The following is a 25,073-nucleotide window of genomic DNA, read 5'->3' as shown; positions in this document are numbered from 1 at the left end:
ATTTGAAGACTTAACTGATGTAGAAGATGAATAAGAAGAATAAGATGATCTCTCTTAGACTTGAGCAGTTTTGTCCAGAGTCCTTTCTCCTGCTCCTAAGGCGATGAATGAATGAATGTATTTCGTGGCGTTTTATTTCGAAATCAGTGAGCCTATAAAAACGTTTAAAACCTCGCAGATTTCGCAGAAGGCTGGGGGCGGGTCCGTCAGCGCGGTGTTCTAAAGCGGAGTGGACCTGCGGACAGTGAGCGTGTTGGCGCGCAGAGGCGTGGGCATAGGGACGCAGTGAGACCAGAGATCGGCGCATTCCCGCGACAGGCACAGCAAAGCTGGGAACAGCATCACAGTCGCAGATCTGGCAAAGCGGCACCACGGGAACGTGTCAGTGTGCGCGAGGACGTGTGCCGTCTTACTCCCATTAACTCCGGACTCCATGCTACAAAAAAGGACACGGTTGCAGTTCCTTCGTGGATTCAAAAGTTTAAAACTTAACTAGTTATCCGCTCCAGGCTCCTGTGTACACGCGTGGTGACTGCGCACGGACATGGCGCAAAGGGTACGTCTAACGACCATTATTTCAATTGTTTGCACAATGACAGTCCACTTAATCACTAGTCACATTACATCCTTGAAAGAAACCTGAGGAACCTTTGAAAAACGTCATGAAGTTGCTATAATACTTATCAAAAAATATCAAATATGTTTTTTTCATCATGAAATCATCAATGTCGACTTTGAAATTTTCCTCTTATGTTCGTGCACTGACGGAACTCTAACTTTCACTCCAGTATGATGAGCTGACTCATTACGGAGGCGCGATGGACGGAGTCCCCGGCTCCATGTACGGAGACCCGCACGCACCCCGGCCCCTACCGCAGCTCCACCACCTGAGTCACGGGGCTCCCCCACACCCGACACAGCACTACGGAGCCCACGCTCCGCACAACATCATGGGCAGCTCCGTCAGCGACGCACTCAAGAGAGACAAGGACCAAATCTACGGGTGCGGACACAGCAACAAACATTATTATTATTATTATTATTATTATTATTATTAATGTGCAGATTTGTGTTATAGAAAAAGGCGTAAGGTATTATTGTTTGTGTGCGATCAGCCTCTGAACAGTTTCATCTAAATTTCGGAAATTAAATATATTCAGTCAATGTACGTGTTGCAGCTCGTGTTGAGCTCGTTTTTGGGTGTCTACAGGTAGTTGGCGGCGGACGGATGAAATCCTCCCTGTGTATTAATATATTTGATATTTCAGTGGCATTATGGAGGAAGACATAAATATGCGTGACAGGGCCGAGCGCTGGTTTGATGCTTCATGTGTAGGCCTCTGCGGCCTGTGCTCCTGTGTGTTGCAGCCACCCTTTATTCCCTCTGCTGGCTCTGGTGTTCGAAAAGTGCGAGCTGGCGACCTGCACGCCCCGAGAGCCCGGTGTGGCGGGAGGAGACGTCTGCTCCTCAGATTCCTTCAACGAAGACATCGCTGTGTTCGCAAAGCAGGTAGAACACACAAGCGAGAAACCAAGTGTCACCATTGTGCTCAGCACACGGCACTCTGCGTGATGGAGGGAACTCCTGAAAAGTGGAAATGGAATCAGGTCCACAGCATTTACTCACGCACTCGGTTTCCTTTTGCTCTGCAGATCCGCGCAGAGAAACCTCTGTTCTCGTCTAACCCAGAGCTGGATAACCTGGTGAGCTCACCTTTCATTCTCTGCTGTCCACGCGCAGTAGGGCGTTACAGAAGTGTCCGCCCGCGTCAAACACATAGCTGATTATGAGTTATGAATTATTATTATTATTATTATTATTATTATTATTGGATGGGTGCTAATATTTTGGGGTTATAGAAAACAACCACAACAAAAGCGTCAACAAAAAAATGTTTGTGATTTTTAGATGATTCAAGCCATTCAAGTCCTGCGGTTTCATCTGCTGGAATTAGAAAAGGTAAAGATTCATTCTCACGTGGCTCAGTGAAAACAGGTTTTTAATCCAGTATTTCAGTCTCGTGGTGTTCGCTAAATGTGAGCTTGGCCTCGGCAGGTCCATGAGCTCTGTGATAACTTCTGCCACCGCTACATCAGCTGCCTGAAAGGAAAGATGCCCATCGATCTGGTCATAGAGGAGAGAGACGTCTGCAAGTCGGACTTTGACGACCTTTCAGGATCCTCCACTAATCTCGCAGATCATGTGAGTCACGGTGTGGAAACTTTTTTTTGGTCGTTATTTAATTTATATATATATATATATATATATACTCATTGCTCGTTATTGTTACGATCTCTTTAAATATATATATATAGATCATAAAAATAATGAAAAACAGGAAATAAAAGAAGCCCGTAACAGGTGCTGTTAAGGCAGCCTGACACATTGCAGTTCTATGGAAATGCTTGAAAGAAAGAATGATCAGTGCCGGTGCTACGGCTGCAGGCGGCTTTGAACAGAAACGTTAGAGCGCAGGGCCTGTGTCAGGCTGCAGCCCTGCTGTGTGCCTCACACAGGACTTCCTATTTTTGTTCATTTACTAAGAAATTCCGATTTTGAACTAATGTAGAGTTACATATAGCATGAGGATCTTAAAATGATGATGATTGAAGTTTTGACACAAAAAAATTGGACTGGTAAAGTGTAGAATTAGAATGTAGAATTCCTGGGTTTACTAATGTTCCATTGTGGAGTTCATAGTTGCTGCAGATCAGATAAAAAAATTTAAAAAGTGGTGCTGATATTTCCCCATTAAAAAATTAATCTGAAATTGATGAATATTTATTTAAATAGATAAATAAAAGTATAATTTTTTCAAATGAGTAATTTCAGTAAATATACAGAAGCTCTCAAGAAATGACACTCATCACAATCAAGGAGGATAATGGTTAAACTGTGGTACAGCATGTCGTCCAACATCAGCTTTAGTGTGTCTTTTCTCTTTGGCTTTACTGGCTACATTTGTGTCAGAATCACATTCTAATTTAATTAAATCTTATCCTTTTCAAATGTTCAAGATTTTTGAGGAAAACTGTTAAACAGTGCTCATATTTAAACACTGAGTGAGGGAAGAGACACACTTTCCAGAGTTCTGAATGAGAATCAGTGCAGAGGAGCACTGAAACTGATGTGGAATCTCATTTGTCAGCAGTCTGTATGCTATATGCATTATTTTGTCTATTTAGTTATTGTTTGGTAAATTTGTTCATAAAAGATTTACATTAGGACATCCCGGAAATAGATATTTGATGTCGTGTATGGTTCTGTTGACGCTGCTTCAGTGATGTCAAACCTTCAGCATGAGCAACGACGCCGCTAAACTGAGAGAACATTTAAAGTTGAATGAAATGAAATGAGATGATCTGAATGAAAACAGGAAATTTCTACTCATTCAGTAGTTTGCAGTTTCATGAATGCATGCAGCTGTGTCATCTTAAAACGAACCCCAGTCCAAAAGTTACGTCTCTAAATGTATATATTTAATGCAACTGTTTCCAATATTCAAGTGTGAGGAAGCACTTTGATTTTACCGATCCTTCTGAACGATATATGGACCTCAACTCAGTTTTACGTTCCAAGAACCTGAAGGACGTGTTTATTAGCTGCCACTGCACAACTGACAAGTGAATATGGTGTTGTAATATTCCATTACTTATTTAGAGCACGTGCTGGGTTGGAGAAGACAAAGCCTGTGTACTTTTTCATAAGTGCCTCATGTGCTCTGCAGTTGGTCAGTGTATAAATGATGGATGTAGCAGGACAGGACAGTGTGAGACACAGAGAAACTGTACAAGACTGTTTTTTCCTGTGTGAATGAACACAACACTATATACTAGGCTCCGTTCCTGTTACCAGATGTTCTTCATTAGCTTGATGAACATGAAAACACATGTCACCTCTTTTGAGTAGCTGTGTGTACCAAGGAGTTGTAATTATTGCATGGCTGGGTATGAAAAGAGGCTCCAGCATTGAGAGCCTTATTCACACTGCGCCATTGTCCCAGTGCTTCTTCTTGTCATCTGCTGAGCCCTTCATCTGATCACCATTTGCCAAACAGCTGACGCAGAGAGTGAAGAGGGTTTAGGCTAAAGTCTGAGTGGCAGGCCAGTGAGCCCAATAAATGCACGTTTCTCCCCAACTCTGGTCACAGAAACAGTCGGGACACGGCAGGATCCACATGCTGCAGGGTTACTAAACTGTTGCTGTTGTACTTTCTGCTCAAACCTTCCTCATGGACAAACTGGTATTGTCACATTACTTGTGTTTGTGCCTTCGCTTAACTGCATAATGGAACTCATACTGGACTTTACTGGACATTCCTTTTGTCTTTACCCTCCTCTTTCTTCCCTGCTTCATTTCCTTGTACCTGTCCACTACCTCTCAGAACCCAGCGTCCTGGAGAGACATGGATGATTCCCATTCCACTCCCTCTGTGGGTACTCCAGGACCATCCAGTGGGGGACACGTTTCCCAGAGCGGAGACAACACCAGCGAACTTGGTAAGAGCGCCTTCAGGCCTTCATAACAAAGGTTTGACTTTGTTGTGACCTCACCGGGCCCAGCTGATTGGTGATTCTGGGGGAGCATTTCAAGAAAGACAACACTCTTAGTTTATCTAATCACTTTAGCTTAATTGCATTGATTGATAAAACAGATGATTTAAGTTCATGGAAGCCTGCTCTAAGACAGTGCCCAAGCTATAAAACACATACAGCAAATACACATATGTGTATTTACTCCCGGTTTTCTATATAAAAGGATATAGCTATTAAGTCATATGGCCACAAGCATCCTCACGCGCTCTGGCTGTGGACCTTTTGGCTACCAGTATTTAGGTATGCAGGCATATCACTTAGCAATTTGTCTTTTTAATGTCCAGTTTAACCAAGAAATCAAAGCCTGACTATTTTTATATCAGCAAAATGATGACTTAATAATTCTTCCCGAATTGATTTCTGTCACAGTAAGTTTTCAAACATTATTCAGACTCATAAATTGTTCCTGTTTAGAATATAACTATTAAGGATTTGTGAGAATGGCAATAATGGTTTTGTTCTGGTTTGGTCTGCTTTCTCTGTTTAACAAACATACACAGAATATATTTTATGCATCCTTTACACTTTCTAGAGCATACATTTTCAAGAAATAATATTGCTTGTTTGCACATCGATACCTCTGTATTCTAGTAATCTTTTTCTTTAGTTCATTATGAATTGCTCTAGTAAGCACATATGCTGGTTGTCCCTCACATCAGTTGTAGTTGATAAAGAAAACTGAGTTTTAAAGAAAACTGCTGTTATTGCCTGCTTCTGTCTCCCCGTGCTTGTGTCCAGCCCCGCTCTATCTTTTGTCACTCTGTGTCCTGCCTGTGGTTTCTGTTTGGAGGCTGTAACAGATTTATGACTTGCTATTTATGACTTTTAAGAGACTTTCCACCTTCTGCTCATCAGGTAGTAGTGAGCAGAGCATCGAAGAGAACAATTGGAAACTTAGATTCGATTATAAGAACATGGGAAAGTGAATAAGACTCTTACTTTGATTATAAACACAGCAGTTTACAATCTTCACTTCTACATTTCAACTAAAATGCAGTAAGAGAGCGGTTTTGGTAAATCTTAATTGACACTTTAATGATCCAGAAGTTGGGTGCAGAGGTGAGCTGAGGAAGTCCATAGTCTAAATCGCCTTATGAATAGTTTCTTTCCTTTTGGCTGTTGTTTAAACAACAGCAGGGAAAACCCAAGGTCCACGCCCTTTGACCTGGTAGAGAATGGCTAGTGGATGGGGGTGCAGAATGCCCCTTCATAGAGATGAAAGGACAGACTGTTTTCTGTATAAGGAAGAAAAGAAAAGATCCTGCTTCTCTAACCTGAAGAGCACACAACCTTTAAGGAACAAAATCATACTAAACTCAGTCAGAGCAGGCGGATGATCTTCACTGAGTTATAATATTGTAGTTATATGGGAATCGGTCCAGTCCAATAAAGAATGATTAATGTTGTGAGTATTTGGTATTTGGCAACACAAACCTTGCAAGAGCTTCTATTTTCTCACTGTAGAACTTAGTGTTGTGTATATTTTTAATCCCCCAGTTTCTGTCTTTGCCTATATCGCCTCCAAAACTCCTCATTATTAACATTTTCTTTGCAGTAGTTTTACATTTGAAACAAACAAGGGTGTGGTTTGTAATATACATCGAACATTAGTGGTTCTGTTTTCTTTTCTCGAGTCAGTGATCCTAACCAAATCACCAGACGCACTATTTAAGCTCGGTAGCAGCACTTGGCATCAGTGCAGAAGTTGTAGCTGTAGCAGAGGGGAAAAGGAGAGTGTGAATGGATGGATCAATATTTCTTAGCATTCAACCAAGATCACAGGTATTCCACATGCTTCATCAAGGGCTTTGAAGCAAAGTAAACATACAGTACAGTCTGGAAAGAAGCAACTGGGGAAATATCAGCACCACTTAATCTTATTTATTCATTATTCATTATTCAACAGTTTCTGAATGTTGTTAGACAGCAAATTTCATATTATGTCATCATAAGCTTGTTCTGTACGGGCGTTTTTAACGATGGCTTTGCTGACGTTTTTGTCCAAGATGTCCATCAATCAGTCTCCGCTGTTCATTATTGATTATTGGCTCATATATACATCAGTATATAAATCAGTCACAGTTTGACTACAGAAGAAATGAGATCAAACATAGTTTCAACAACAGTGACATTTGTTCAGAAGCACACGTGGTGAAAGAGACTCTACAAACTGGCAGAATTATTTAAAAACATTCCTAACAGGAAGTGATTATGGTATCGTCATCATTAGCCAAGCTTCTGTGGTCTGATGAAACCCACAGAAAAAAGAAATCCACTGTGACTGGGGAATACTGAAGTGGTTTGGTGGTACTGGTAGCCTCCTACATAACTGCCTGCTCCTCTGTAACCTCCCACTCTGTGGTCATTGCCTTGTAAGCTGTGTGATATGCAGAGAAGGCTGTGTTTGATAGCTCAACCGCTTGGGTTGACCACAGCTAAAAGGACCGTGCTCTCCCAGGAGTGTGGAGGGGGAGAAGGTGTCCATTCAAATAAAACAAAAGGCAGTGGGAGAAGCTAGAAAATCTCCTCACTCTTGCTGAGAAGTGGAATGTGAGGGACAGGATGTGTTGTACTTTTTGAGGTGCTGATATGTTAGTGACACCTCCCTTCAGCATCTATCTTACAAGTTATTTATTTTAAAAAAGATCACATTTTTGTATTTTATTGCCTGTAAGTGTGCATGTTTTACTTCAGTTTGCACAGACTGCTTACAAAAATGTTATTCAAAATTTTTGTTGTAATTAGCTTGAGGTCACACGTGAAATTGTGCTCTAACTGGTCAGGAGCCACGTGTTCACACAGATACAAACAGTGTGCACATTTGTTAACAACGGATTTTGAGCCTATAATGGCTGAAATAAAGTGTATGTCTGTCACTGGATTTTGCAGTTTGAAGTTTTCAATGCTGTGGAGAAGCCATTTTTATTTTTGCTAACCTGTTTAGGTAAAACAGCGGATGATGAGAGCATAATTTATAGTTACTGCAAGCACACACATCCTCTGTAAATCCTGCTTATCTTAAATTGTCTCTGTACCTCAATCATAGGTGAAAAACATGATTTTTCACCTATGATATCATCAATCACACAAAAAGTGGATTTATATATATATATATATATATATATAAAGAAAGAATAAATAGCTCTCACTGCCACATGGTGCTGCTACCATGAAAGCTTCCTGCCGTCAAACAGATGCTCCTCCGTATCAGAGTTTCTAACTGTCATGTGTTCACTTTCTGTGTTGGAAGTCTTCCCGGCTGCTCCATTCTATGCTCTGTCTCATGTGTAATAATGGGAGGAGTCTTGGGGTGTCAGTGATGATGAATCAGGGCCCTGCTGAGCTCATTAGGTAGCCCACGCTGGCTTTGCATCAGTGATGCTGCTGGGGGGGGGGGCGACAATCAGTTCTGCTAGCTGCTTCTCACTTACCAACATGTCCAGTGGGGAGATTAATATAAAACAATTTAAATATCTAGATGTTATTTTTGAGTTTGTTTTTTTTCTAAAAACATTTCACTGCTTTTTAAAAATTATTATTTTCCTTTAAACATATAATAAATATCACATTTACTGTGGGTCACGCCATTTATGTACCAGACCAGATGAGCAGCCAAAGGGCTGTCTGACTGTTTGGTTTTCAGAGCGGTCAGTAGAACCAGATCTATCTATCGAGTAAGCTGAGGGGGTATAAAAAAAAAAAAAAGGAAGACTTGTGTTGATATCTCAGGATGCTATTTTTTGTGTGTGTTTTTCTTCACCCCGGGGCAATACTCCAGTCATCCCTGCGGTATCTTCCCCCCTCCTTGTACCCCCTCGTGTGTCACGCGTGCAGACACTGGAAGGCAGACTTAACTAGGGAGGGGGAGTAGAGATGAAAAAGGGTGGGAGCAGAGGGGCATGGGAGACTTGCACGGGCATATGACTTTGAGACTGCACTGTCACACACTGGTTAGATTGGCTGAGTTGCCGGAGAACAGTCAGAAGCGATTAGTGTAGTAGAGGATATGCCCTGCGGCTTTTCCCTCTCTGGAGCAGAAGAAAGGAGAGGAGAGGAGAGGAGCAGACCAGTGATGAGGATGAGGGGTGGAGAGGGAACAGTGTGCCTCCCTTTGATACAATTAAGCTGAGCAAGACCTTTTCTCTCTGTCTTTCTTACACAGCTATCATTTTAGTGGAGATTTGAATATTCCTTGGGTTCAGTTTCTCTGGCCGCTATATGTCAGTGTCGGTGCGTATGTAGTTAATTAGGATGATTAGGTCAGTCTGAATCTAATGTGCTCGTGTTACATTCTTCAAAAGTTGAAGTAAGAATGTAATTTTATGCTGGTTAATTATCATCATGTTGAAGTTAGCAGTGACAGCAGCTGGACAAACAAACAGGAAGACAGCAGCAGGGGACGGAAGCAGCAGGAACGCTATCCTGTCTGTGACTTACAGCTGGTGGACACCATCCGTAAAACTCCCACAGCCCCTGGAGCCTGACCCTGGAACAGGGCTTTTTAGTGTCAATATTCATTAGCTGAAATATTTATGCATGAATATGGCTCATATAGGCACATTTGATTGATGCATCTCTAAAAACAAAAAGACATACTAGGGCATTTCTTAAGAAAAGTAGGGTTCCTGTCTCGCCTCAGGGGAGGAGTCTCTCAGATGCATTATTCACATACCCTCCAGGCAGGCTTTCAAGGCTTCTCTGCCCCGAGGGCAAGAAAAATAACCACCACTGTTAAAAGTAAATCATCTCGCATGATGCACAATTAATGTCAGAGAAGGAGAGAGACCAGAGTGCCCCTTGTGTTGCAAGTTGGAGCGAGTTAGCTTGTGGGAGCGGAAATCTCAGCTTAAAGGAAGCCTCCTGCTTTGACCCGCGTCAGCTTCCTGCTGAAATCAAACAGAGATGCTGCTAATAGCAGGATCCAGAGCAGGAATGATGCTGTGATGCAGACAGCCTGACACTTGTATTGTTGATGAAGGAAGGGGGAGGGGGAGTGTGTGTGTTGGATGGTCATACTGAACTGCAAGGTGAAGGATTCACGCTCTAACAACCCATCCACCCACACCCCCTCGTTCTGCCTTAGTCGCCCATACAGACACATCGCTGTGACTTTAAACACACTGGGTTCATACTTCATTTACAAGCTTGGCTTTCTGTTTTTGTTTGTCCCCACTTTTACTTCAGTCCTGCTTCAAACAGAGGTCACATACACATAAGAGTACATAGAACACAGTCTGACTGCATTTTGAACATTCATTATCTCATGTCAGCCGCACAGCTCCTGCAGTCATTACCTCATGTCAAAGCCGTGGCTCACATTGAATTAATAACTCTTGGTTTTACTGAGCTCCTACGCTACAAACTCCTCTTCATTATCCAGTGGCCGGGAAGTAAAGCAGAGGTGAGACAAAGAAATTTGTACTACCGTGCCATAAAGGAGAACGTGGCTCTATAGAGAGATCGGGCCACGTTAAAGCTTCCTGATAATATGACTCCTTTTGTTTCTGATTGCAGGTGACGGCCTTGACAACAGCTTGGCATCACCAGGCACGGGAGATGAGGATGACCAAGACAAGAAGAGACAGAAGAAACGAGGCATCTTCCCCAAAGTGGCGACAAACATAATGAGAGCGTGGCTATTCCAGCACCTTACAGTAAGCGAACAGAGCCTCATTCAGACAAGCCACATCTAGCTGTGGCTTTTTATACAACTGCAACATTTTCTCCTCTTTGTAATAGAAACCCTACAATGTGCACGAGGACAGAATGTAATGTCGTCCAAGGCCGCGCCATCAGGCAAAAGTTGTTTGAAATGAGTCCTCACTGTTTTTCTGTGTTTTCCAAATGCATCTTGAAACCATGTTTGTCTTTGTTCCATTGCAAGAGAACGGAGCAAAGAGGAACTTGTGACTAAAGGTCCCTTTTTTGAAATAGCAGTCTAGGCATTTTCTTCAGAAATCAACATCAGAAGCCTTTCATTCAAAAGAAGCTCATCTCTGTAGAGATGTTGAGCACATCCAACAAGGACGGCATCACGTTTTATCCAATGATCACAGCCTCCTCACCTTTTCTACCTCTTATACTCTTAGATGTGCTGTAACCCCTCACTTGTTTAGTTTGTAAAAGGCCCACACAGGTCCTGGACTTGGAGTAATCCCTTCCTTTCCAAAGCCCACCTTTAGATTCTGTAGATAAAGACAAGGATAGTTGAATTATCCCCTCTGTGTTCCCATCTCCTTTCAGGCCTAATTTGTTAAGCACAAGTATTTGCCATGGCAGGATGTGTCTATGAAAAGTGTGCAAGGGGACTTTGGCCCCTCAAAGGCCTTTTGCAACACCCAAGCGCTCAAGCATTCATCACTTGTTGAGGGTGTGAAAGGAGCGGGATTATGTTTTGTCAGACATTACAGTGTGAGGCCTGTGGTTAGATGTCTGTGGGGGCAGTGGGGATGTTTCTATCCATCAGTAGCTGTCCCCTCCTGCTTTTGTTATCTCTTCTTAAAGCTCTTAAAGGTTTTGCGAGAGTGCTGTATAAAAAGCAGCAGTGCAAGGATTTAATTCAGTAGATTATCCGTTACCTGCTTATTAGCAGAACGATATCTATTGGTTTCCATGCAAACCTTTATCTCTCTACATTCAAAGATTGGTGTCAGAGTTTGTAGAGCAAACTTTCACAAGTGTTCATAAGTGTCAGCTGAAAAGATGTTCTCTCACCTTGAATTTAAGCACTTGTTTGCATGTAACACCCATGAATGGGGTTACATGGAGGTAGAGCAGGAAGGTTGGTGGTTCAATCCTCCCTAAATATCCTTGGGGAGGTTTCTAACCCCAAGTTGCTCCATCGGAGTGTAAATGTGTGAATGGCTTTGAGTACTGAGTAGAAAGGTGCTGTATAAAAAACATTCTGTTTGCTGTTTACTAATCATTTACAGCATCTTTCTTGGAGTGAATTTCAAACACAAAAAGTCATTCTCAGTGTGGCCATTTGTACTGGAAAAAAGCTGAGAAAATGAGTTATCTAACATTGAATCCAAAACAATATTATCTAAAGTACATTATGTTACTTCTTTCAGAGTATTTTAAATGCTACTCTTCTGCCAGCTGAGAGCTAGGAGGGGGCAAAAAGCATCCTCAGTACACTGACTGTGTGTGTTTTATTACAAGTGTGTGACTATCCACCATCACACACTTGATTTCACAAAGCTAACTGTGCATTTTCCCCTCTGGTTATTTAAATTGGTGTCTTTCTTCCTCTCTGTGCATCTCTCGTGATATTTGGAGGCCTACTGTACAAATGTTTGCGTGTGTGTATTTGTAATATATATGGTTGTGTTTAAGCTTGTAAGTATATGAGTGTGTCTTTGTGGACGTCTGAGAATGTAAATGTAATAATATACAGTGCTGTGAAAAAGTGTTTGCCCCCTTCCTGATTTCCTGTTAATATTTTGTGTATGTTTGTGTTTGATGACCTAAAATATTTAAGTGTGACAAACATACAAAAAAAAAAAAAGGAAACCAGCATGTGTGTGTGCTTGCACTGACTTTCCCTGAAAAATAGTTTAAAGCTCATCCTTCAATGATGACTGCGGGAGATGGCCTGACAACAGCAGAATGGAGACTGGCCCACGACCCTGCTTTGAGTAGACAGGTCACCTCTGTCTGCCATCTGCCACCCTTCTCCCAGAGTCTCACACACACTCAAACACAGAGTTTGCAAAGGGACTGAGGCCAGAGGAAAAGAGGTTGAATCAAGACAGGGAGGGTTGGGGAGTGGCCTGGCCTTACTGGGTCCCAAATAAAAGCTACCATTGTATACCATCCAATAATTTTATATACCACCCGGTTAATGCTAAATGCTGTGGCACAAAGCCACATGCTTTAGTGTAAAATGTTTGGGAGCCAAAACAGGACCAGGTTGTGTGTTTGCAGAGTTAATTTGTGCATCACTTATCTATTAGTCTATCTTCCTTTTTGCTAATAGCACCCATACCCATCAGAGGAACAGAAAAAGCAGCTAGCACAGGACACAGGTCTCACCATTCTTCAAGTGAACAACTGGTAAGTCGGTGTAAAACCAGATAAGTAAGCATCTTCATATGTTCAACATTTTTGCTTTGTGCAGTGCAGAATATACATAAAACCTGACTTTTGCTGCTGAAAATGCCCAAATTACCTATATTTAACACATAAGTAATTCTTATGAGTTAAATACAGGTAATTTTAATACTTATAATAAGTATTATCATTACTGAATGAACAGGTGACACAGGGTGGTGCAGTGGTTAGCGCTGTCATGTCACAGCTACAGGTCTGAACCCAAATCAATACATGTGTAGGTTGTGTTACTTTCTCAAAGTGACCCAAATTATTTTAATAAGGAAAAAACAGGCTTTTGGTCAGGTCCCTGGAGACGCACGGAAAGGTTCCAAATTACAGTGAAAGTGTTCATAAATACTGACTTTAGGTGACAAAACACTTCGTCTTCTTCATTTTTGATAATTACAAGAGGGATGGCATTTTAGAGGATGTGTTTTTACAGAGAATGCACTTAATTTCTGTGCAAAGTTATCAGAAATCTCTGTGTACTAACACCACTGGGAAAGAAACTAACTGTAATTTTTTTTCTAAAAAAAAGTCGAAAAAAGTATTCTTTCACGTCAGGGTTTTTTTTTCTTTTTTTGGATCATGTATCTGTTCTCAAGGGTCAAGAATATTGAACTTAATAAAAAATATTTAAGCATTTTCATTGTTACTGATCTTTGTTTTCCAGGTTTATCAATGCAAGGAGGAGAATAGTCCAGCCTATGATTGACCAGTCGAACAGAGCAGGTGAAGACATTCAGTGTTCACTATACTGCTAATAGTTCCTTTCCTTCAGTATGAATTGGGGTCAAGATTTAACCTCAAGTTAACCAATAGTCTTATTTCTCATCTTCTCTCACAGTAAGTCAGGGTACAGCTTACAGTCCAGATGGCCAGCCAATGGGAGGCTTTGTTCTTGATGGGCAGCAGCACATGAATCTTCGACCTGGTGGTGAGTAATCGCTCAAACATTTATTTAAAAAAAAAAATCATGACGGACAAAATCAGTGTAACAGGTTTCATCTTGTCCTCGTGAGTTTCTATGGTCAAGTAAAGTAAACCTTGTTATTTGTCCTTATCTTAATGAAAATGAGGGCATGGTTAAATGCAGCCCCAGTGGACAGAAAATAAGAGTATGTGGGTCAGGCCAGTGCATAGGTCAAGAAAGTCCATCTGCATGCGTATAAGTGTATTTTTATACATTTACAGAGAGACATATAAGTAATACTGAACATAATACAAAAAGAAGGACAGGATAAAGATATAAAGTGACACAAAGCAGGTTTTATATGTTAGGAAGTGGCAACAACCATAGAGGAACATGTCTATATTATCTATGTCTATAGGCTTCATTGAAAATGCAAAAAAGAACCAAAAGTCAAAGAAGTGGCATATATAATAAATGCAACATTTGATTCAGAGCACATCACTTTATGAGTGAAACCTATCATTAAACAAGTAAATATAAAAGTAGTTATGTTGTGTATTTTTACTCAAGAAAGGTTGATGCTGAACTTAAAAGTCCTTTATGAATATTTTGAAAAATTCAATTGGTTTCTGTGATACTGTGCAGGACTGTTCTGTCTTGTGTTGGTGGTTCTTAACAGTGTATTTACTTTACTTGCAGGGCCGATGGGTAGCATGGGTATGAATATGGGGATGGATGGGCAGTGGCACTACATGTAAATTCACTCCACTGAGGCAAGCCTGAACAACAGGGTGAAGTAAGAAGTAAAGTCTTTGTCACTTTTCATTTTGTTTCATCCCAGAAAAGCAATTTTGAACTCTTGAACTCACTTCTCCTTATCTCTTATTACTTGGTCTTCCACTCTGCTCTTTCAATTTGTTTACAGTCTAACATAGACACAGCAAGGTCTTTTAATTGTCATGGTAATGCCAGCGTTAGGTATCTCAGCACAAACTTGTGGAATTAGAGATTTTCAGTTATTCTTTTACAAATAGATATGAAACTGAAATAAGAAAGAATGTCAGTATCTTCTTGATGGTTTCACAAATGACATCTTTTTGGCTCAAGTTCATGCATTGCACAAGGCTTTAGGATTGGTGCCTTGTCAGACTCCTTCTTTTTTAAAAACAATTATTTACATATAAACTATATTATTTTTGTAGATGATTATTTCAGTCAGTCCAGATTTTAAACATCCGTGGGGTCAGTCAGACCATCTTTCAGAATAAAAAGCTTTTTTTTCTCTCAGTAAACATCAGTAAACAAGTCATTGTGGGGGAAACAGATTCACACTCCATTTTAAATCTAACTTCAACCACTTTCTCTCTCCTTCTCCACCCCCAACCCGCCAGTTTTGTCCTCATTCTCTTCTCCTGCTGCAATTTGATTAAGAATCGGGTAATGCTTCCCCCTCTGTCTCCCCCTCCACCCTCTATCAGCTTCTCACCTCTGCTGACAGTTCTCAAATCAAGACATATCGCCTGCCGGAGGCACCAACCACAGAGAATTTTATTTAACACCCACTCTCCTCTGCTCAATGAGCCATGCTGTAATGACACTTACCTTGATTAATAGAGCTTTTTATATGTAAATAGGAGCTGCATTTGCTCATTTTTTTTAGCAGGGTGATTTTTTTTTTTGCCAGTGCAGCCCTCTCTTCCCTGTCTAATAATTCCAGGGCTCTGTTAATGAAGTTCACAAGGCTTTTTTAAAAACATACATCTACATAGAAACATTGAGCGCTCTGAATCAGTGCTTTCTGTATATTTTTGTAAGGTATTTAATGTAACTATTTCTCTGTGAATGATCACTGACTGTCTAGTTTCTCCTGATCTCTGGTGAGTGCATATGCTGATAGTGGCAGTAAATCTCTTCCAGACTGCATCAAGAAAGAGAGCTATGTTTGGAGTAATATGAGGGTTTTTCCACGCACAATAAACCCTGAACCATAACATTTAGCCATTACAGAACAGATGACTGAATCTACACAATTTTATACTCCTCTGTTGTGCACTCTTTTTTGATTGGTCCACCATATGCTATGTTATGTACTGCACATGTCAGTTTTAAACTAATAGCAATTTTTGTTGGATTAAAACAGAAACACTCTTTGAGGTAATGTTTGAATTTACAGAATCAGTTTAGTTTAAAGCTACTCAGGCAATAGTTTAGTCAGTTAGATGTATTGTGTCACAGCAGACAAAATATTAAAACCCAAAACAAAATAGCTTCAGTTCATTAAAATATTAAGCAAAACAGCTCAACAATGAAAAAATAAAAAAATAAGCGACTAATTTTAATAGAAAAAAAAAATCAATTCAGTTTATGTATATAGCACAAATCACGTTGTGCTATAAGGACCTTGAGGCAACAAAGTGAAATAATGCAAGAGTCCAATCAGCTAAATAATTATAATACAAAATATAATCAAAAATAAACACAAGTATTGTGGTAGGCTTAAATGGAATAGACTCCAACCGTACCAACAAACACACACACACACATTCTGATGACTGTATCAGGTATAACTTCAGTATCTTGCTAAATGACACTTTGACATGTGGATTGCTGTTCCACATGTTCCCCTCAACCTCCTGAGCCACAACTGTCCATTTAATCACAAACTTCATCATAACCACCAGGGGAATCCAAGCAGTGCATATATTCAGATTGAATTCAAAATGATTTCAAACGACAAAAACAAAATAGAGTTCCTTCAGAAATATGGATTCATTCTCACAGCTAGCAGTTCATCAGTGTTACATGAAACATATTAGTCTGCTCTAATGTGTGACATTTCCCTGCACATTTACTCTTTAGTACGAAAGAGGATTAGGGCCACTGGAAAAAAAAAAGTGGGCACATCTTTTTTTTCTTCTTTTTTTTTGCTTTTCCAGAATTCTGAGAAAAAAGTCAGGATTCTGACTTTTTTCTTAGAATTCTGACTTTTTTCTCAGATATCTGATTTTTTCATCAGAATTCTAAGAAAAAAGTCAGGATTCTGACTTTTTTCTTAGAATTCTGACTTTTTTCTCAGATATCTGATTTTTTTCATCAGAATTCTGAGATTAAAGTCAGAATTCTGACTTTTTTCTCAGAACTCTGGAAAAGAAGAAAAAAAAAGACGTGCCCACTTTTTTTCCAGTGGCCCTAATCCTCTTTCGTACCTTAGATTATCATCTTGTCTGAGAGAAAAATACCGAAGACAGGTGGGCGTTCTTTCTCACAGTATTTCCTCTGGGTCTTCTAGGACCTATATAGTTCATATTTTGTCTCATACATCTGTGAAACAGAATTTGATTTCTTCCTGATTTCTAATTTGTTTGCATAGTTGCCACACCTGAATGTTTCAGATCATTGTTCTGTTGCATAACCCAAGTGTGCTTGAGCTTTAGGGCACAAACTGATCTTTGATGAATTATGCTCTCTACCAGAAAATCATTGGCCAAGTCATCCAAATCCTGAAGCAGCAAAGTAATCCCAGATCATTACACTACCACATTTGACTGTTGCTATGATTTTTTTTTATGAGAGGTGTATGCTCGTTTTATGTCAGATGTAATTGGATGCAAATCTTCCAAAAAGTTCTCAATGTGAAAATGTGAGACAAGCCTTTGTGTTCTGTTTGGTCAACAGTGGTTTTTACCTTGGAACTCGCAACAGATGCCATTTTAGCCCAGTCACTTTTTTATTGTTTAATCATGAAAAGTGGGACCTGCAGGTCTTTGGATGTTGTTATAGGTGCTTTTGTGAGTTCTTGGAGACTTGTCAGTCTGTCTTGGAGTAATTTTGGTAAGCTGACCACCCCTGGAAAGGTCCACCACTGTTCCAAGATTTTCTATTTATGGATAATAGCTCTCACCATGGTTTGCTAGAATCCCAGAGCTGTAGAAATTATTTTGTAACACTTTTTAGACTGATAGATGTCGGTGATTTTGTGTGTCATCAGTTTCTTTAGATCATAAAAGATTTTTGAGATCTTTTATCCTGCTTCACTTTGTCAGACAGGTTCTATTTAAATGATTTATTGATCCAACGGGTCTGTCAGTACTCAACCCTGGTGCAGCTAGTGAAACTTGAGCTTTCCAGAAATTGCTGGTTAATCTTTGTGACAAGGGGGTTTTAATTGTTTTTTCCCCTTAATAAATGAAATAATTCTTTTAAACTGTATTTTGCATTTACTTAAGTATCTATCTGTAACATTAAAATTTGTTTGATGATCTGAAACATGTATGACAAATATGCAAAACAACAACATTTTTTTCACATTACTTTATTTTATGAATTCACTCTTCTAGCTGACAAAGCCCATCCTCAGTAGCTCCTTGAGGATTGAAGGCCTTACTTCAATCTTACTAAAAAGCAAAAACCTAAAACAAAACACAAGTAGACTTGTAAAACCTGACTTGGAAAAGAAAAGTAGCTGCTATCCCTCAGGACAATTGAGAGCAAGATAAACTAAGTTTGTCAGGTCATTAAGTGTTGTGGAAATGGAAGCTGCTGTGTTACAAAGCACACGCCAGAAAACATAAAAGAAAAAAGACCTGCACTGCCTTTGCCACCAAACCCTTCGACCGCACAGAGGCTGTAAATGACTTTCATAATAAAAGCTGAAAAGCATCAGTAGCAGTTTTTTTCTGGCACTTGTAAAAAATGACAGTTTCTTTGATATATATTATTCACTATCGTGTGGCTATCTCACTAGCTCACTACTACTATTGTGACTACTACTGTGTGAACAGGATGCCTATCAGTGGTTTGGCCTTTCAAAATAAAATTCTCTTGAATGCTAAAAGACAGGACAGAACAAAAGCCACGCTGTGGAAGAGAGCCAGAAATAAGTAATGATTCAAGACAGAGAGGTGTATAAACACATACTGAGTGAGAAAGGTGACTGAAGAAGAAATACTCAATTCATCATGGAAATCCACCTGCAGCCTACACCTATTGGAGAAAAATGATCTGAATTTCTGGAGCAGGACCACACCTCCAAACACGGCCCTTCCAGTTCTTATATTATATATGACCCCCAAGTTCTACAAGCTGTTTGTTCCCGTTTTCGTGAGAACACGTTTCGTTCTTGCTCTTTCGAGAAGATCTTTAATACAACTTATCTCACAAGAGTAACATAATTTTACTCACCCTTCCATTTGCTTACAATCGCCCTCTTGTCCGTCACCACATCAGATGAAGAACTACACAGCTCTGCTTCATCGGTTTCCCTCCAGGCAATCCAAGAAACCCAAACACTCTGAACGTCATGGCGGTGCTTCAGAGTAACCGAACGCCGCTGACACCTGCCGTCCCAGGAAACTTTCTAGCAGTTTTCTTGCCAGCCAACAATCCGGTCTGCTACATTGATCCATCCAGTCATTTTCTCTCCGCTAGATCCAGTTATGAAGTAACTCCGGCCGCTCGCCACCTCTGTGAAATTCAGCAAAGTCACCCACCAGCAAGTGTTGAGTTAACCCTTCCAAAACTGCTTACTGTCACCTTCGTTTCAGAAATTGGCACAGTAGTTATCGCTGCCTTATCCAAAGTAAATTAACCAACCAGGCATCCCCTTTCCATCTTCTACTCCAAGACAAGCTCACGAGCCGTCAAGCCATTACCACAAGTCTCAAAATCCCGGCATGTGTCACTGTCAGAGCTTCTGTACAGAGTCTAGCTACCCGATCGAGAGTTCCCCTCATTCATCTATCAAGGTCTTTCATTGTCTGAAATTTTCTTTGATCTCCTCTCCCACCATTTCTTCCCGATTTTTTGAGCCCATCCGCTCCACTCTATGGAATCCTCGACAACCTTATTGAGGCCACGGGCTGCTTATCTGCGCTATGCCTACCAGTGATGTTACTGCAGAGGTCTTTGGCCTTCATACCGCACAGTATGAATAGTTATTATTACTGTTATTAGTAATTATTATCACAGTTATTACTGCTTCTCGTGCGAGATGCCTTCATTGGGGATCTGCCAGGCCCAGGAGCCACCACCAGTCCCCTCCGAGGCCTTCCCCAAACGGCAGCTCAATTCATGTTTAAGCCATTCACCTTTATCTACTAAAAAAAACGCTGTCAAAAATGAGGATGTGGGCCTAGCAGGGAATTGTAGCATAACTAAGGGAGGATTCAGGGTCACCTGATCCAGCCCTAATTATATTTTTTAGCAAAAAGGAGTGTTTTAAGCCTAATCTTAAAAGTTGTGGTATCTGTGTCACATCTGCTGAGGTCTACGCAAACAAACAAAAGTGAGGGAAGAATGAGATAGAACTAACAAAACCTAAACTGGGAGAAGCTGAACACAAAAGCACGAGATGCATAGAAAAACAATACAAGAACCTGAAAAATGAAACCTGGGTCTTGGGGAAACATGAGGGAAGACAAGCAGATGGACCAACAACAGACAGAGGAGAACAGAGGACTAAATACACACTGATAATGAGGGGATGGGAAACAGGAGGGAAACACAGCTGTGGCTTATCAGAAGCAATGGGACAGGGAGGAAGCAAAACTGAACACACTAAACACAAGACGAGGGACTATCATAATAAAACAGGAAACATGCTGAGACACAGACGCGACACTGGAACTGGGGAACAGAACATAATTAACTTGACATGATACATGGACCACAGAGGAGTAGCGAAACCTAAGAAGTAGAAACCACAAAATATAAAAAGAGAATAACTAAAGAAGAAAGAAATACAAATGACTAAACCATGAAAAACACAAAATCGAAGAATATTCAAAAACCAGAATCCAAACCGGAAGCTGGTTCCATAGAAGAGGGGCCTGAAAACTGAAGGCTCTGCCTCCCATTCTACTTTTAAATACTCTAGGAACCACAAATAAGCCTGCAGTCTGAGTGCTCTAATTGGGTGATATGGTACAGCAACGTCAATAGAATAAGATGGGCCCTGATCTTTTAAGACGTTGTATGTGAGGAGCAGGATTTTAATACAATTCTGGGAGCCAATGAAGGGAAGCCAATACTGGAGAAATCTGCTCTCTCTTTCTAGTCCCTGTCAGTACTCTTGCTGCAGTATTTTGGATTAACTGAAGGCTTTCAGTGAGTTTTTAGGACTTCCTGACAATAATGAATTACAGTAGTCCAGCCTCGAAGTAATAAATGCATCAACTAGTTTTTCAGCGTCACTCTGAGACAGGATATTTCTAATTGGTACTGAAAGTAACCGTACATACCGTTACATCTGTGAGATGATTATGAGTAACTTTTCCTCTAATGGTTAAAATTTTATTTGTGAAGAAGTTCATGAAGTCATTACTGGTTAATGTTAAAGGAATGGTTGGCTCAACAGTGCTCTGACTTTTTGTCAGCCTGGCTACAGTGCCAAAGAGAAACCTAAGGTTGTTCTTATTTTCTTCAATCAGTGATGAGTAGTAAGATGTTCTAGCTTTATGGAGGGCTTTCTTATAAAGCAACAAACTATTTCTCCAGGCTAAATGACGATCTTCTAAATTTGTGATATGTCATTTCCTCTCCAGCTTACGAGTTATCTGCTTTAAGATGCATGTTTGAAAATTATACCAGGGAGTCAAGTAATTTTGATTTGAGGCTCTCTGTTTCACAGAAGCTACAGTATCCAGAGTCATACGTAGTGATGAGGTAAAATTATCAACAAGATAATCGACCTCCTTTGGAGTAGTTTTCAGGTAGCTGCTCTGCTCTGTGTTGGTACAGGGCATTGAAGATGATAACAGAGACTGAATTATATCTTTAAACTTAGTTATAGCACATTCAGGAAGACATCTACTGTGATGAAGTCTACTCGCCAATGCTGTGTAGTCTATCATTGTAAATGTAAATGTTATTAGGATATGATCAGATAAGAGACAGTTTCTATGGCATGTCTTAGAGCAAGATCTACATTAAAGTGTTTTTTCAGAGACAGGACATGTTGTGGGTCAGTGGGTCAGAGCAGCTGTGGACTCATCTCCTTTCTTTGTGTCCAGGCCTTCATGGTTGGCTCAGGGATCTCCTTCTGGCTGCACAGATCAGTTGACAAGTCACACTTCTGACCGTACATCTACCTGACAGTACCACTCCCACGTCCTGCGTGCGCCTGTGGAGGATCACCACGGAAACGTGTCATCAACTCAGCCCACAGATTTTTGATGTGAGCTGAGGAGCTTTGCGTCTGCACAGGAAATTAGAAGAGCAATGACTATACAGAGGAAGAACCAAACATATCCTCTGTTTCATTTTAAATTATTTATTTATTTTTCTACAAAGACAGACTTCTTTGTTTTTCCTGTCCACCCTCCCCAACACACACACCCTTACCTTTTGACCACCTCTTTTAAAAAAAACTGTACAACGAAAACCACACACACACACACACACACACACACACACACACCTTGATGAGAAAAAACCCATATGTTTCTAAAACGATGGGAACTCGATTGTGCTGTAGAGATTTGTGCTCTTTGTTTGGCTCTTTCAGTCCATATTCGTGCTTGTGATCTGTTAGACGTTAGACTGCAGCTCTTCTCACTGACACGTTTTGTAGCCAAGCTCTAAGCAAGATTTTGTAAGAAAACTCTGTGATTGTTTGTTTCTGCATTTCTTTCTTCTGTTTGACATCTCACAGTTTTTAGACTCCTGGATGGAAGGATCTGGATGAGGGAATATGAGATGATGGCTGTGAGTTGAATTCCTGACAATGTTTAAAATCATTTTGTAGCACCAAATCACGGACAACAAATCTGCACTAAAAGTAAATAAAGACTTTACGGAGGAAAGCAAAAACGAGCACGGAGCAGAGCTTTGTGTTTTACTTGAACAGCGGGCCTAAGGAGAAAGCAGCTGAGGCCGCAGCAGCGGTTCGTGGAGCAGGTCACGTATCTGTGGTTCGATACGAGACGAAATTGCAGTTGTCTCGTATTATTCGATTGATGGCGGCAGAGATGATGGATGGGCGATTTCAAGAAAATCTGAAACAAGGCGGAAGCTCCAGCTTTCACTCCAATATGACTACCGTGGCTGCTGCTCTGGGTGTATGTGTGTGTGTGATAACACTCATTATTAGCAGGACAACATCATTAAATTAAGCACATATGGAATAATAAATAAATACATTAATGCAGCGAACAGCTCGTTTATCACTGTCAGCCTGCACCGATTATCTGCGCTTTGTACTGAAGAGCAGCAAACTCTTAATACATGTTTAATAAATGCTAAAAAAAGAAATCGATCCATTATTATTATTATTATTATTATTATTATTATTATTATTATTATTATTATTAGCTATCTGTTGTTGTAGCACTAGTAAAATACCTACGGCCAATTTCAATTTAAAATACCCTCATTCATGTGTTTAAACCGTTGGAGGGAGAGCCCGGAGAGACCCACGCAAAACGGGGACAACAAACCCCACACAAAAAGGCTGCAGACTGGATTCAAACCCAGGACCTTCTTGTCGTGATGCGACTATGCTAACCACCAAATAAAGAAGGAAACATATCGTCTTTTAACTGTGGCTTTAATCATCAGTCGCCCCGCCGGTAACAGAGTTACATGTGAAGTGCCAGGCCTCTGTTTCGATCTGTTCACATTTATATACAGAACACCTAAGCAAGAAAATGGAAAAGAAAAAAGTGGTTTATATTTAGTATTTACTGTTGTTTAACAATTAACACGTATCGCTTATTTCATCATCTTATTGTATTCCACGGTCTATTTTCCGTGTGTGTTCAGTTAATATTTTAATACTACCAGAAACGAAAGGTGCAAAACTGCATTTAAAGGCCTCACAGTGGCAAATTGTAGCCAACTACAGTGAAAGAAAAAAGTTTAAAGAATGTCGCAGGAAGCGATTTTGTGCGTGTTCTTTTCTAGGCCGAGGAGCTCCGCTGTAACGGGCCTAATTCGTGCATCTCCACCGACTATGCTGAACATTAATGCGTTTTGAAGGCTGTCGGAAACGAAGGCAAATCTATTTGAAATATGGGTCAGAGCTCGAGCAGAAAGCTGTATCACATGATGCACGAGCTTTGCTTTTTCCTCATAAAAGCAAAGCGCCGAAGCCGTCGAAGAACAAACCTTTAATATTATAGGTTGAAATAACGACAAACCTACGGAACTCGCAGTGGCTATGAGTTAGATAAAATGCTTACCGTGCATATAGTGAAGCACTATATAAATGTGGCTTTTAAGTGCTTTGAGCCCAATTATGTTTTCATTTCTATAAGATAGCTAATAAATTCAATAGCGCCAAATTAGAAGAACAGCTGTCAGGGCGAAACGAAACAATGAAAAAAATGTCTTTGTATTTTTCTTACTCAGTTGAGGCAACAGTAACAAGAGTCTTTATTTTATTTTTTATTTAAACAACCCTACAATTTTAAAATAGAGGCCTCAACTAAATTGTTGAAATTCTGTTAGTGCTAAAACTCCGAATACATAACCAGATAAGAGAAAATCAAATACAATTCTTGGACTCTCTTAAAACTTCCCAGCAAAAGCTATAATCCTTGCTCAAGAGAACCACCTGAAACATTAAGTGTTGGGGCTTTAGAATCCTTATATTTGTGGGAGGTATTTCTCAAAGCACTGTTGGTGTACATTCAAGTCAAGAAACATATTGTATTTCTGGGATCAACACCTTTACAAACAATTGTGACATAATTAGCACCATTCCAGTTTGTCACATCGACATGGCAAATGTCTGCACTTGTGCTAACACACATTTGATAGTGGTTGTGAGGGTCTGGCGTTGTATCAATGTGTCTAGAGGAGGATGATGGTTGGTCAGTTCTAGATGCTGTCATGTTGATTTGCTTCAAATTGTGGTTGACTGCAATCAAATCCTTTAAAGAGATATTGGTTTCTTGCTCAATAGGACATAGCCTCCCTTACAGACAACTTAGCTGTATTTGGTGCATAGGTCAAAGATGTATCCAAACATTGATAAGTGGAAGGATGGACAGATATATCTTGACCATGCTGGTATCTTGTACATGTGTACTAGCATGTCAGAAAGATCAGTACCTGCTATATGTCGACTTTAGGCACAAATCAGCCATCAGCAATGTATAAATATCTTTCTCTTTGCTCTACAGTTTAACAGTCAAAAGAGGCATGATCCCACAGACATCAGACTGCATGGCCTTATCCTATCCTATCTATTTGTTAGGATAAAATAAAAACCAAAAATGATATGCCATGCAGTGTTAATAAATTTGTAACATGTCAGTGCACCAATATATGCCAGGCACTAGAATTACCCGCAATGGAAATACATCTGCATATTTTTCTCTAGACATTTAACATATCTTTTTCCTCAAGTATTAGATCAAATAGGATTAAATGTGATGAACAGTAAATTTTCAGATTTTACAAATTTCTTCAGCATTATAAGTTGATCATCTCAGCATTGCTACCTGTGCACCTAAATGACAATTTA

General features: G+C 40.2%; 1 protein-coding gene across 1 annotated transcript; it reads left to right on the top strand.

Moving 5' to 3' along the window:
* Nucleotides 1-208: 208 nt before the first annotated feature.
* On the top strand, nucleotides 209-21,946 carry meis2b (Meis homeobox 2b). Its single transcript, XM_040026947.1, has 13 exons — nucleotides 209-556; nucleotides 789-1,003; nucleotides 1,369-1,510; nucleotides 1,654-1,704; nucleotides 1,910-1,960; nucleotides 2,057-2,203; nucleotides 4,386-4,500; nucleotides 10,111-10,250; nucleotides 12,578-12,654; nucleotides 13,367-13,425; nucleotides 13,541-13,630; nucleotides 14,306-14,402; nucleotides 21,616-21,946. Exons 1-12 carry the CDS (start codon nucleotides 545-547, stop codon nucleotides 14,362-14,364), a joined length of 1,158 nt encoding a protein of 385 aa, XP_039882881.1. The 5' UTR covers nucleotides 209-544; the 3' UTR covers nucleotides 14,365-14,402; nucleotides 21,616-21,946.
* The last annotated feature ends 3,127 nt before the right edge of the window (nucleotides 21,947-25,073 follow it).

Source organism: Simochromis diagramma, unplaced genomic scaffold (genome assembly GCF_900408965.1).
Source record: "Simochromis diagramma unplaced genomic scaffold, fSimDia1.1 OVJJ01000746.1, whole genome shotgun sequence".
Taxonomy (NCBI): domain Eukaryota; kingdom Metazoa; phylum Chordata; class Actinopteri; order Cichliformes; family Cichlidae; genus Simochromis; species Simochromis diagramma.
The sequence above is the reverse complement of the archived record's forward strand: the minus strand, read 5'-3'. Positions and strand labels throughout refer to the sequence as shown.